Consider the following 15,005-nt stretch of genomic DNA (forward strand, 5'->3'; position numbering starts at 1 on the left):
GCAGCCTTTCTATGAGTCTGTTCCTGGCAGCAGGGTTCAGATGTTGAGGGTAATGATTGCAAAGCATGTTCAACAGCGAGCCAAGAAGTGTCCTTGGGGGGGTGGGTGAGAAATGTTGGATGCAGCTTGAGCTGACTGTGATTAGGGTGCACGGGGGAGCAGAGGAAAATATTTCTTAGCCTTTTTCAAATTTCAGAAGCAAAAATTGACAGCTCCTGTTTTCTGACCATTTATGGAGCTACTTTGCCTGGAAACTAGCTGCTCTGAGTGTATGTGTGTGCAAAAATGATAAAAACCACTCTTCTTTTTCACAAGCATCTATAATAGGCGTTTTTACTTTCCTGCCTTTACCTTGCCGGTGGCTTCAGCAGTTGGAGCAAGCTCAGCGGCGTCTCCCCACCCTTTCCCCAGAGGGTGATGTTCTCCAAAAGGATTGTGGTAAGGGTGGATGTACGAAGGAAGGCAACACTGAATGGACACTCTGTGATCTCCAGTTCGGAGCTGGCCCTGCAAGCCACGCGGACCCGGGTACCCAAAAGTGGGCAGCGAGAGAGCAGCACTTGTTTTGAAGTTCCAATGTGACTAACGATTTCAATTCTGCTCCCTTCACCCCCCCCCCCCCCCCCCCCCCCCCCCCCATCCCCAAGACTACACACCCCTGACTTTCGTGCATTCAAGTTGCTTGTGAATAGGGACCTCAGGGCCTGAATTACTACGTTTTTCCCAAAAGAATGGGGAGGAGCAGGAACCTTAGTAAATCAGGCCCTTAGTATTTCAGACAGACATGTTCACGCTATCTTTTAAAGAAAGCAAACCTACAAAAAAATCCTTTCAAACATGCTCCATATTTATAATAAAAGTGCAGCACTAATTTTTTGTTTGCGGAAGGCTATTTTTAGAGGGACCTTTTCTTTCTGTATGTAATAAAAGAAATCACCACCATTTGAATTGCCTAATTGGATAGTTGTAAGTATCACATCACTGCTATGAAGCACACTAAGAAATCTGGATTAGACTCTGAAAAAGAAAACAGGAAAGACAAGATATGGAGATCATCAAGTTAAATGTCCAATTTATTATTATTTTTTTTTTTATAACTTGGAACTGGAACAAACTTTTTTTTGTTTTTTGTTTGTTTTGAACAAGCATACAAATGAAATGGTAGACACATGCTGAACTCAACATCGTGACATTAAGGGAAAGAAAAGAGGTCAAAATCTTGTACAGAGAATAAAAGGAACAATAAATATTTCACTAAGCCAGACGGAAATGACGTCCCGCCATCTGAACATTTTATCCATAATAATAATAATAACAACAATAATTCAAAAAACAAAAGTGCTCCCGTTTTTCCAACAGAGCAGAAATACCAAGCAATAATAAATACTTCCAAGTTGTATTAAAAGACAAAACCTCCCAAGTAAACAACAAAAGCTCATACAATAAGTAATAGAGAAAGGTAATAAAAAATTATTTGCTTTGCCGGCACAAATGCAAACAACATGAGTAACAAAACTTTGCTTTGCAGTTTTCAAATACAAAGAGCACCATAAAAAAAAAATAAATGAGATTGCCTGTGACAAGTCCAACCTTGGACTGCCTTTTTCACAGGACCGGCATGAAATGCTGAATTTTAACCTTTTCTTGGCACGATTTCCCTGCAGAGGACTATGAGAAGTGGCAAGATCCAACCTAGTGTATGGGAAGAGGGCTGTGTGACGTTTTGCTAAAGGTCCCTTAAAACCTGGGAGGTGGCGGCTGTGCCTGGCTCAGCGCTGTTTTGTGCTTCTGGCCTCGACGTGAGAATCTATGGAAGGCTGGACTGGACTGGACTCTGTGTGGATGGCGATACCCTTTTCTGATTGTAATGCAGCAGACCCTGGCCTTCAGATCATGCGGGGGGGAGAGACTGCTTTATTTCCACCGTGTCACGAGGAAATACAGGCCTTGTGCTTTGTTTCTTCGCTGCTGGCTTCTCAGTGGTTCAACCAACTTTGTAATAAAGCTGCTGGTGTTAAATGCCGCCCAGTTACAAATAAAGAAACCAGGTCAGTGCTAGCAAGATAGTTCAAGAGAGGGAGACGTTCCTGACCTCTCTAATGCAGTCAGAGCTGGGTTTAGGTTAAACCTGAAAACCTATAGCAAGATATACATTGAAAAAGAAAATGGGGGGGGGGGGGGTCGGTATCATTTTTAACCTTTTTGCGCCAGCGTCTTCCCCATTGAAAATAACGGGGATATTTTCCTTGATAAATCCGGCACAAAGTGCTAATAATTCAGACCCTGTAGCTTTCATTTTACTGTGCTGTTTTGTCCGAAAAAGAAGCCTGCTCTGTCTGTAAAAGCTTGTTTTTACTCTCTTTTTTTTCCACTTGCTTTTTTGTTTTATTTGCCCAAAATAACGACAGATGTTCTACCAAAGTGTAAAAGCGTTATTTTCCATGTTGGCAGTGGTCTCTGCACCACTGTAATGTTTCATACTTTCTTTCCTGCCCCTCCCGTGGCTCCCCCCCCCCTCCCCGAATTTATACAATAGCAACTGTCCAGTTATTGAGAAGAGACATAAGGAGACTTCAAAAGGCACGAGATGTCATTGCACCCCCGCACATTAAGTAGTTTATGGAATGTGGAAGCAGTCGGCAGCATGCGGGTCCTCTATAGACAGGTGAGAGCTTTAAGAGTCCTTATTCTGGCAGGGAAGGAAGGGAACTGCACCACTTCCGCTGAAGGTAAGTCCAATCACGACAGTACGCACGGGCAGATCTTCCCCCGTGCCAAAGCAGACGTGACAGCTCTCTTTCAGAAGGACAGAAGAGGAGATCTAGTTTCTGGAGAGGGGAAGAACGAGCTGTGAATGGCGGCTTGGGTGCCATCATCGGCAGTCACAGAAATATCTTCTGATATCATCGCAAGGAAAGCCTGTGGAAGGCTGCCGCAAAGTGTTTGCGTTTTGGGAAAGGGGGAATGTTTTTGTTTGATTTCCACACCCCCCCCCCCCCCCCAAAAAAAAGCCCCACAGGGGAAAAAAAAACCCCCAACAATTGAATTTCTCTTGACACGAATAGCAAGCACCAACCAACCTGATGTGATCATACCTGGGAAGAGCTTGATGCAAGAGCCAGGAAGCATAGTAGGTCAGACAGCCCTGTTGAATGGTACATTTCTGTAGGCTGAGTCTGACTACATACATGTATGTATATGTGTATATATATATATATATATGTATATGTGTGTATGTATATATATATATATATATATATAATATGTATGTTTGTACATACACATACGCGCGCGCACACACATACACAAACTCAAAATCATGTTTGAACAAAAACATTTAATTATCCTGTTTTCTTTCTTTTACGCCTAGGTCGTCAAACAACCTTTCATCCTGTACAGTAGGACTTAACATACAAATTTTCTTTTTTTTTTTTTTCTTTTTTTTGCTTTTGTTTTTTTTTGCAATATTTTATCCTGCCAAATTAAAAAAATATATTACGGCAGTCCGTTTGTCTTCCAAATTCACTAACAAAAAAAAAAAAAGGTACATTAAAATCCCTTCAAAAGGACAAGCGTACAGATAAAAAAAATTACAATTACATCATATGAACCAGCTGAGATCAATATCCATTCCAGAAGGAGAGGAGGGAAAAAGGGGCAGGAACGAGAGGTAAAGAAGTACAGGTCGGAAATAACGTTTTTTTTTTCTGCAAAGCAATAACAATATTAAGCACTTTTTTGTTTCCTACGTATTTTTTCTACATGGTGTACCAATCCTCCTTGAGTTCCCCGAAATACAAGTTTCTATACATTTTTTTTTTTTTTTTAGATAAAAATAGTTTAACACCCAATGCAGAAAAAAATGTACTAAAACTCAAGACTTTTACAGTTACAGTGACAAGAACAAATTTATTGACCCACCATTTAAAATTTTACTGCAACATTTTGCAAGGAAAAGAAAGGAAAAGAAAAAGGAAAAAAAAAAGGTTTTTGTTTTTTGTTTTTTTTCGGTTTTGTAAAATGCCCAGGCATTCTCCGTTATTACCAATACTGGTCCACTTTTACAGTAATCAAGAAATTTTAATATATATATAATATATGCTAAATCCCCGTCACCAAAAATGAAAATAATAATAATAATATATATATAAAAAAAAATAATAAGAAGAACAATATACACATGACCATTATGGCATTATCTTTATAACCTATTCAGCAAACTCTGAAAAAACAGATGGTCGTTCCAACACATGTACACAATTTTATTTATCCTTGTACGTATTCAATACTGTAAACGTATTTTAAGACAGAGTGCACTAAATTTAACTTTTTTTTTTTTTTTTATAAAATTAGCCGTTGTTCCTGAATATTTTTCCCCGTTCGACGATAGCAACTCGTTAACTTGTGTCATTTTTTTCAGTTTGTTTGTTTGTTTTTTAATTCAGCAGTAAATAATTTCCATTCCGTTCCCTAAGCAGCGTTTTCCTGAAAGCTCGAACAGAATTTCAGCTCGTAGAAATAGTCGAAGTTGTGCTGGGTTACTTTAACTTTGTGGAGATTGGGTCTTAATGGCATTATTCATGTCCACTATATTCAACCAAGAATTGTTTGTTTTTTTTCTTAAGCAAATGTGGCTTTTTTTTTTTTTTAAATGTACTTTAATTTTCCTTTTACTGTTTTTTCCAAAGACTTTTATTTTCTATTTCTGTTCTCCCCCTCCCCCCCAAAGAAAAAAAAAAGTTTTTGCATTTGTCTGAAAAGACTCAAATAGGAAGATCAGTTTTCAAGGCACTCACATCAAATTGAATGGCAGTAGAAAAACCGTCCAATAAATTATGGTTTTTTTTTTATAGTGCCAGTATTGTGAATGCCATGCTTAGCAACACTGACACTTAATCTCAGCTATTCCCTTATAGTTTAACCCACATCTGGGTTGAGTACAAGAACGTGGTGTAATTTCTTGTTTAGAAGCCATTGAAACACTAACAAAAGCTTTAAAGTGCGGGTCAAGATAATTAAAACTTTAATTGTCCACGGTTTGTTACCAGTCCTAATATGCTAAAACAGAATACAAAGGAATTGGATGGCGGAGCACGCACATTATATAGTTTTGACTATAATGCATAGCTCAATAACAGGTAACACCACTGAAGCCTCTGATCAGCTTTTCTTTCCCATTACAATAACATCATGCTGCACTAGGTGAGATAACTTAACATCATGCTGCACTAGGTGAGATAACTGCATTTCTAATTTAACATCCACAGCTCCCTTCCAGAATCTACCAGCCTTAGATGAGACGCTACCACCCAACCCTGCATGCTCACCTAGCTGTAATGGTTATAGTCTCCATCCTACAGGGGGAGGTTGTTAAATTTCTTTCATTCTCAAGCAAAGGTATTTTGTTCTTTAGCAACCGCATCAGTTACAACCTAAGGAGGGGTCATTTTCCAAAGGTATCGCACGCAAAAAAGGGACTTTTTCGCGTACGATGTCTAAATCGGGGCGGAGTCCGCACCGGAAGGGGAGGAGTCGGGGCAGCCTCGGGACGGACTCTGCAACGACTTTGCTGACGGCGAAAAGGTAGGACACCTTATCGCTGCCAGCAGCGCGCCCAATAGCGCCATCTTTCACGGTGGCGCTATTGGGTGCGACCTTAGAAAATCCAGGCCTAAGAAGGCTTCCTTCACAGCTAAGGGGCCAATGTACTAAACTGTGTTACCAATGCCCGTTAATGCGGTGTTTAACGTCAACGTTAATGAGATGCATTTGAGGGACGTGTTTATGAAGACGGTAACGCAAACAGGACTGGATTTTCCTTTCTCGCAGAGAATGGTGAATCCCGGCGGTAACGGGGGGGGGGGGGGGAGCAGGCCTGCAAAAGCCGGCAGCGATTGCACCACTGCGGTGTTTTCGCTGCCAGCTTTCGCACCCAATAGCGCCACCGTGAAAGGTGGTGCTATTGGGCACGCTACTGGCGGCGAAAGCGGTGCTTACCTTATCGCCGCCAATGAAGATAGCGCCGCGTCTGCGTCCTCGCCACCCCGACTCTTCCCCTGCCCGCCCCGACTCCACCCCCGGCAAGCTATCGCACGCGAAAAGGGACTTTTCGCATGCATTAGGCTTAGAAAATGACCCCCTTAACCACATCTCCCTGCGGTGTAGCTAAGTCTTTTGGCGCTAATGTGTCTGCATTACACTTTGCATGTTAAAATATGCATTATTTAGCTGACTTTTGAATCTCGTTAACACATAGTTCAGGTTACCACTCAACGCAAGCTAGTTTATGCATGTTAACAGTGCCGTTAATGCAAGTTAAGCGCTTGCTTCGATAACACAGGCGTTTAATGCACGTTGCCACTTACGTTGCCACTTACGTTGCCATTAATGCAGTCTAGCATACTGGCCCCCCTGTGGTCTTTCCTCAGCTTTTGCCACTGCAACTGTTCAACAAGTGACAATACAGTCGCAACTCGGCACCTACCAGCAGCATGCTACCTGCTAATAATGCACACTGTAAGTTATTTCTTTGTTTAATGTAGCTGCCTTCAGCTAATACCTGCTCATATATAGTTACATGATGTGCAGGTTGAAAAAGGCACACCCCCCCACCCCTACTCTGTCATTAAGTGTCATCTTCAGTGCTACATATCAGACCCCAATTACGAAAGGAAATGTAAGTGCTACAAATTTCAAAGATTGTTATCCGCTGTACAATTTGTCACCTGATCTCCATGCCTTGATCCAAAACACAAAATAGTAATAATAATAATATTAATAAAATGAAAGTTACTCTCCAGTGTTGGCTTCTTCCCAAGAAATTACACGAGCTTAGCTTAAATTCCTTTAAAAAAAAAAAAAAATTAAATTAAAAAAATTAAAAAACAGCAGCCCAAAAGAAATGGTACCTTAAAAGATATGTTTCTTCTTCTTCCTTCCCATGCAAGCAATCTCAGGCCACTGCTGGGTAATTTTTTTATTTTTAAAAGAAATACCCAACAAATTTTTTTAAAAAGAAATTTAAACAGCGAGAATTAAAAATAAAAAAAAAATAAAAATAAAAAGTACCTGCACATGCCAAAATTACAAAAACCCAATAAATACAGAAATTATTATTGCACAGTTAAAAGGCTCCACAAGTTTTACTGCCTTAATCAACCCTCAGGTTTAGATACAGGTTTTAATTTAAGTGCCAAGCTCTGGCACCTAACATAGTGATGCTAAGTTATTTTTAGGGAGGCAAGTTAGGTCAGTTTTTTTTCTCAGTTGGCAATAGCTGAAACTGTACAAATTAATTAAATGTTACCTAGACCCCTGATTTAACCCAGTAGGAGAGGGGGGAGGCTCTTAGCTTCTTTCTGCCTGTTCAATTTTGACGTCATTCGTCAGCAAATGTTCTCCGTGCCACTTTTTCATGTGTTTTTCCAGGGTGCTGTAAACACTGAAGGGCATCTGGCATATATCGCAGCGATAGACCTCCTTCCCGATCTGGCCATGTGTCTTCATGTGGCGCGTCAGCTTGCTGCTCTGGGCGCATGCATAGTTGCAGAGCTCGCATTTGTAAGGCCGCTCTCCAGTGTGGCTCCGGCGATGCACCGTCAAGTTGCTGCAGTTCTTAAATATTTTACCACAGTACTCGCATGTGTCACTCCTCCGTCCTTCCTTTGAACTGGGTCGGCCAGGACCAGGTCCGCTGATGTGGGGGGTGCTGCCTCCACTTGCTGTCCCACTGCGCCCTGAGAGACCCCCATCCAACATATCACCTGGTGGGGTGGAAAAACGCAGGCTTCCATTTTCTGAAGAGTGCTCCGAAGAAGTCGCAAAAGGGGATTGTCGGGAGTCTGTGAATCCTAGAAACGGATCCTTCATGAAGTGCCTTGATGCTGCATAGCCCACCAGCCACTGCGAGTAAACATTTTCTGAAGGTATTATTGTTGCTGGTGGTAAGTCCAAATCTTTCTCTATCTTTATTCGTTTAGATGAGTTATTTAAACCAGGGCTCGTTATGGGTGTTGGCTTTCGGGGGAGCAAACCAGGAAATGGTTCACCTGGGCCAAAGTTCCTGCCATTGACTGTCCCTTCCTCAGTATTGTTAAGTTCCCTTGCCACCGAGACTTCATCTATATGCTGCCGACACAATTCCCGTGGATCTGTGGACCTCTTCATAAAATGACTTCTCTTCTGTTTCTCAGCTAGCATGTCATTGTATTGCTGGATGGCACTAAGATTTACATTCTCCATGACAAGGGATTTCCCATCGTGTAGAGGCTTTGAGCCGTTTTCTCGATTGCGACAGAATTCCGAGTCCATACTGTAGCTTGACTCTGGTCTACTTTCATTCTCAAGCTCCTCCTCCTCCTCTTCCTCCTCCTCCTCCTCCTCTTCGTTTTCATGGCCCAGGGAAGGATCACTTTCATTCCTGAAGTCTGTCTCGTTGGATTTTACTCCTCCAGTTAGCTCACTTGTGCCTGGCTCAGGAGAACTTGTGGTGGATAGTCCATCATCTGACCTGCCAGTCATGGAGCCAGCTTTGTGCATATGTGTTTTCATATGACGTTTTAGTTTGCTGGCCTGGGAACATGCATGGTCACAGAGTTGACATTTATAAGGTTTCTCTCCTGTATGACTACGACGATGCACTATAAGGTTACTCTGGAACTTGAATGTCTTCCCACAGAATTCACAGGACTTGCTTTTTGCCTGAGGTTGGGGAGGGGTTGTACTACTTGGGGGCATTGGTGGCAATGGTGGGGTGCTCAAAAAAGATGATTTAGGGCTAGGTTGGAAAGGATTCAACAAGCGATGCATAGGATTGTTGCGGTTCGGTGAGACTGGAGGAGGGGTGGAATTATTTCCAGCCAGTTCTCGGAGCCTTCTAGAAAAGTCCATCGCAGGAGATTCCATTGCCATGGGATTTAGACGCATAACTCTGTCAAAGGCACTGGGATGCTGGGCAACTAACCCCATTTCTTCGGCACTAAGGCGATGCGGGTCCAGATGGTGACGAGGAGGTGGGCTAAAGAGTGGTGGAGTATTGGGGAGCCGAGCGTCACCAAAGCCAGGGTGTTCACGCAAGATGGGTCCTGTCATTCGTAAAAGACTAAAAGGATTGTTATCTCCCAGGAAATTCATCAGCGGTGAGGGTGCAATAGGCTCTGGCCCCAGAGGAGGAGGAATGGTGAGGCGTGGAGTGAGAGAACTGCTAGAAGGGCTGGTTTCCAGGTAGATGCGAAATCCATGTGTGTTCTGGGCATGCTGAAGCAGGAACCAAGCACTATTGAAAGGCTGCTTACATGTTGTGCAAATATAGCTTGAAGGTTCATCTTTACCTGTGAAAAGAAAAGAGAAAGAACTCTCAAAATGATGTAGCAGAGATCACATAAATTCTGTCACTTTACAACTCAAATCTTTAAACCCTTGGTACTTGCTAAGGTGCGGTGTAATTGCATAAAATGAACCAATTGGCAAAAACTGGTGAATTATGAATAGTGAATAATGCACGCACTAGTGTGCTTCTTCCTGTAGGGGGCAATAATCAAGCTGCTCACATTAGTGCAAATGCTACGAGTAATTTTTACTTAGGGGAAGGAGGAGATCTGCGCCAATAACCAAAAAAAACCTAGATACATAGACGGTAACTTTTAAACAGCCACGCGGGTGCACATGTGTGCGCGTTTGCCGGCTTGTGCTCAGGGACATGGCCATTTTATAACATACGCACGTATATGCGTGCCTGTTATAAAATAGGCTGAATGCACACACATGTGTGCACAATTTTAAGTAGGTGCACATATATGCACGCAAATGCCGCTTCTACCGCATAAGTGAAGGCATTTTAATAGACCTGTGTGCCAACGCAATACCCAGTTTTCCCAGTTCATTCCCAATTCACCCAGGTAAGGACTAGGACTTCCTAACCGCCATAGTTAAATTGCCTCCCTTTTAAGCTGTTAATCCCGACCTTTAAAACCCCACTCATCTCTTTACTTATTTTTTGTTTTCTGACTTACACGCCAACCATAGCAAAAGTAAAGTTATGCGGCTGGGGACCCTGGCACACACTTACGCACATTAAGTATTTACGACCTGGTTTCACTGAGAAATCCAAGAACGCCCATGCCCTGCCCATGCCCACTCCCCGCGAGAAAATATTTTGCGCACGTAGCCGAAGATACGCACATATGTGGGCACGCCGGCCCGACTTGAATTCTGAAAGCTCCGGGCGCGCCCAGAGCTTTCAGAATTCACCTTATAGTCTTGCTTTGATTAGTGCACCAGGAAAAAGCACCGGCAAAGATTTGTGCGTAATGTTTCTGTGCAGGGTACTTCTTCCCTTGGAAAATAACACACTTAGATTTGGAAATGTCACCTATGTATGTTACAGCCCTCCCCTGGCTTAAAAATAAGCTTGGGCACGCCTCCTGTCAGTGCGGGTAAAATTGCACGCGCTGTCGAACGACACACGGAATTTCCTTCGCATTGACGTGGGGGGCAATTTTAAAACAGCCCGTTTCTGGGGGTAAATGTTTTTAATTATTATCCTCTCTGCAACTTATGGAAAACTCCTGTCTATCGCTGCCCCCCTCAGTTCTGTAACTTGGAAAGCAGAGCCAAGAAAACTCTGCAACGTCACCATTTGGCACAAGCATGCAAGGTTCCGTTCACGTTTTACAGTGCTGGGTGAATTTTAAAAGCCCTGCGCGTGCCAAACCCGGGAGACGCACGTGTATATCGGCCCAGCACGCACGCCACTCAGATTTTAAGAGCCGCCCAGGTACGCGCGTATCTCCAACAACACGAGTGGAAAGAAAAACATTTTTCATAAAAGGGACGGGGCATGGTCTGGGTGGGGCATGCGCGGGGCACGGGCGTTCCAGGAAATATGAATGAAACCAGCGCCTAAGTATCTAGTAGGGATGTGAATCGTTTTAGGACGATTAAAATTATCGTCCGATAATTTTAATATCGTCTTAAACCGTTATGGAACACAATACAATACAGATTCTAACGATTTATCGTTATAAATCGTTAGAATCGTGAGCCGGCACACTAAAACCCCTAAAACCCACCCCGACCCTTTAAATTAAATCCCCCACCCTCCCGAACCCCCCCCCCAATAACTTAAATAACCTGCGGGTCCAGCGGCGGTCCGGAACGGCAGCGGTCCGGAACGGGCTCCTGCTCCTGAATCTTGTCGTCTTCAGCCGGCGCCATTTTCCAAAATGGCGCCGAAAAATGGCGGCGGCCATAGACGAAAAAGATTGGACGGCAGGAGGTCCTTCCGGACCCCCGCTGGACTTTTGGCAAGTCTCGTGGGGGTCAGGAGGCCCCCCACAAGCTGGCCAAAAGTTCCTGGAGGTCCAGCGGGGGTCAGGGAGCGATTTCCCGCCGCGAATTGTTTTCGTACGGAAAATGGCGCCGGCAGGAGATCGACTGCAGGAGGTCGTTCAGCGAGGGTTCCGGCGCCTCGCTGAACGACCTCCTGCAGTCGATCTCCTGCCGGCGCCATTTTCCGTACGAAAACGATTCGCGGCGGGAAATCGCTCCCTGACCCCCGCTGGACCTCCAGGAACTTTTGGCCAGCTTGTGGGGGGCCTCCTGACCCCCACGAGACTTGCCAAAAGTCCAGCGGGGGTCCGGAAGGACCTCCTGCCGTCCAATCTTTTTCGTCTATGGCCGCCGCCATTTTTCGGCGCCATTTTGGAAAATGGCGCCGGCTGAAGACGACAAGATTCAGGAGCAGGAGCCCGTTCCGGACCGCTGCCGTTCCGGACCGCCGCTGGACCCGCAGGTTATTTAAGTTATTGGGGGGGGGTTCGGGAGGGTGGGGGATTTAATTTAAAGGGTCGGGGGGTGGGTTTTAGGGGGTTTTAATGTGCCGGTTTTTCGATTTTTCGATTTTTAACGATTTTTAACGATTTTTTACCCCCCCAAACGGCAACAATACGATTCCCTCCCCCTCCCAGCCGAAATCGATCGTTAAGACGATCGAGGACACGATTCACATCCCTAGTATCTAGATACACCAGCGTGTGCCGGGGTCCCTATCCGCGTTAACTTTACTTCTGCTATGGACGGCGTGTAAGTCATGAAACAAAAGAAACTAGGCTAGTCAGCGGGGTTTTAAGGGTCGGGGCTAATAGGGTACAAGAGAGGCAGGTTAGCTAGGGGGTTTAGGGAGTCCTTTCCTTTACTGGGGCGAACTGGGAACAAACTGGGGAAACAGGTAATTGCATTGGTGTGCATAGCTACTAAAATCCCCCCCACTTACGTGATGGAGGCAGCATGTGTAGGCAGATTCGCGCATCAATGTAAAATTGTGCGCACTTGTACACGCGCACAGCCAATTTTATGCCATGCATGCACATACGTGCATATGTTATAAAATTACCGCGTCCATGGGCGCGAGTCGGCAAACGCGCATAAATTTCTTTCTCGCGCGCAGGTCTTCAATTTCACTTTAGAGTTCTTAACCTTATCTGCAAATATAAAGCCAAAGAGAAGTTTGACACAAAGCTGCTTCTGCTCAGGGCACGGACTGGGCTGAGCCTGAAGGCCGGTTTTGTTTTTCCCGTTTTTTAACCTTTTTGGTCAGCTTCCCTTCCTAGTGTGCCTATGACCTTTCCCGCTGCCGAATTCTGCGTGGCAAGAATGGGGCAAAAATCTCATGAGGCCATCCCAGTTCTAAAGCCTCAAGAGGGTCAAGGAGAAAAGTGCCAGCGCTGCCGTTATCTGGGGCTGCGCTGATCTGTTTTGCTGGGCTGCAGATGAATATTTTCCATTTAAAGAGAACGCTGGCTGAAGAATTCTGCGTTCCCTCGGACTGCAAGCAAGGCCATTATTTACTAGCAAATGACTCTCACTACAGAAAGAATTTTGTTCTCAGAGGGAAACTGTTCTTTGTCCGTGCAATATTGCTTCTCACGTAGGCATTAGCTGGCAGATAATGGCAGACCTGCAAACTGACACCTAATCATCACAGATCCTATGGATGGTATTTACTGCCTTTGAGACAGCGTGGGTGGTAAGTGTGTACTGTCTCACAAAAAAAGAAACCCAAAAAAAACCCTGCTGCTGGGGCGTTACTAGAAGAGCATTAGTGCTTAATTAAAATGGTTAGGGCTTGAACTGAGCCCCTAAGTTCTCAGTTTCTCTGTCTATGGACTATGAGTCCCAGATCACATACAGGAGTCGTCTTCATCCTACAGCTGGAAGAGTCCATCGTTTGAGGACGAGAACGTTCCTAGATCTCCGACTGAGCTTCAGATAAAGACCAGGTACCGGCAGACAAGCCTTTGCTAGAGTAGCTACTTTCAGGATGAGGAAACACAAAAGACCTGCACAGTATGGACTATGTCATTCATAATCTTCAAAACTATGCCTTCAACCCGTATCACATTACCCTTAGGAGGTTTTACTGACTAACAGCAACTGCAAACAGCCAGCCATGGAAAAGTATGGAGAAACACATTTTTTGCATGCATGCCATAACCTCCATGCACACAAAACGTTAAGGAGGGGCCCCAGACACAACCTTTGTGGCTTTTCCCACAGTACTTTGACTTGTCTATACATAGTGCACAAACTGTAACTTAATTTGCAACAGTCAGTATGCTTAATTTGGAAAAAAAAAATCCAATAAGTAGCTTTGTAAAAGTAAGTAGCACACATGAGGGTATATGCTATTTTATAAACAATGAAGAGTTTGCGCGTCTTTTCAGTTTCACACGTATATTTTACCAGGAGGTGGTCTGGGAAGTTTTGGGACGGTCGTTCCTATTTTGTAAGAGATATACATGCATATATTACTGAACTTATTTCTACACTTTTACACCTGCTAATTGACTCGCACTACTGAAATCGGGCTTCTCGTTGCAGATTTTGGCTGGGAGATCTGGGTGAACTGATAGGGATTCAGGGTGAAGTGCTAGGGGATCCAGGTGTACTGGAGAAGGTCTGGGTGAACTGGTGGAGGTATTAGCGAACTGGTGATTCCAAGTACGTATGTGAGTATTTTCACAATGGTATAGGTACATATTTTTTAAAATCTCTGCCCCAGTCTATAAATCAGGGTTATTACGCATACATGTTATATATTTTATTTTTTTGCACCAAAATTATACATGTGAATGTTTATAAAATAGATTTTAAAAGTATGTGTTTTCTTGCATTTGGAAATATTTGTGCGTACCGAGACATATGTGTGTACTTCCAGAGCAGATATATGCGATATTTTATAAACTATGCAGCTCCTGCCACACAGTTTATAAAATACTAGCATTTAATCTCCGCGTATCTACTTATGCATGCAAATACTGTGCCACAGACAGGTTTGAAAATTAACCTCATAAAGGTTGATATTCTATGCCACTTAACTGGGTAAGTTTGGAGTTATCCAGCTAACAGGTGGCATCTGAATATTAGCTGAATTCAGTGGCCATTACTTACCTGGATAACTGTTTATCCAGCTAAATAGTTATCCGGCTAAGGGGGTCATTCTCTAACACTATCGCACGCGAAAAGGGACGTTTCGCACGTGAAAAGTCCCTTTTCGCATGTGATAGCTAGCTTGGGGCGGAGTCGGGGCGGCTCCCGGGGCCGAAGCTGCGGACACATCGCTGGCGGCAAAAGGTACACCTTTTATGGTATAGTTATTCGGCGCGAAATCCAGCAACGATCGCCCCGCAGAGGTGCGATCACTGCCGGCTATCGCAGGACCGCCCCCCATTACCGCCGGATTCTCTAAGGTCGAATCCAGGCATAAGTGGTGGGTGGAACGGGGAGAAGCTACTTATTTGTCTAACTTAGGCCTAGATTCATCATTTTGTGATAAATATAGCAAAAATATCGCCCGGGATAAAAAGGGGCGAGGTTAGGCTAATTTTCCTGATACCACATTGAATAGTTATTTTTTCACAACGCATGTTAAATTTATTGCACCCGTGTTATTTTCACATCACAGCTAGAGAGAGAAAGAGAGAAAGAAAGAGAGAGAGACTGTAAAG

The 15,005-nt window shown here is 44.0% G+C and overlaps 1 protein-coding gene across 1 annotated transcript in view; it reads right to left on the reverse strand.

Moving 5' to 3' along the window:
- Positions 1–3,320: 3,320 nt before the first annotated feature.
- BCL11B (BAF chromatin remodeling complex subunit BCL11B) overlaps positions 3,321–15,005 on the reverse strand; it is a 182,028-nt gene continuing 170,343 nt past the window's right edge. Inside the window, exon 3 of the mRNA XM_029597911.1 lies at positions 3,321–9,329. Coding sequence (XP_029453771.1) covers positions 7,348–9,329 — 1,982 coding nt within the window. The 3' untranslated portion in view covers positions 3,321–7,347. The remainder of the gene's footprint in view (positions 9,330–15,005) is intronic.

Source organism: Rhinatrema bivittatum, chromosome 4 (assembly GCF_901001135.1).
Source record: "Rhinatrema bivittatum chromosome 4, aRhiBiv1.1, whole genome shotgun sequence".
Taxonomy (NCBI): domain Eukaryota; kingdom Metazoa; phylum Chordata; class Amphibia; order Gymnophiona; family Rhinatrematidae; genus Rhinatrema; species Rhinatrema bivittatum.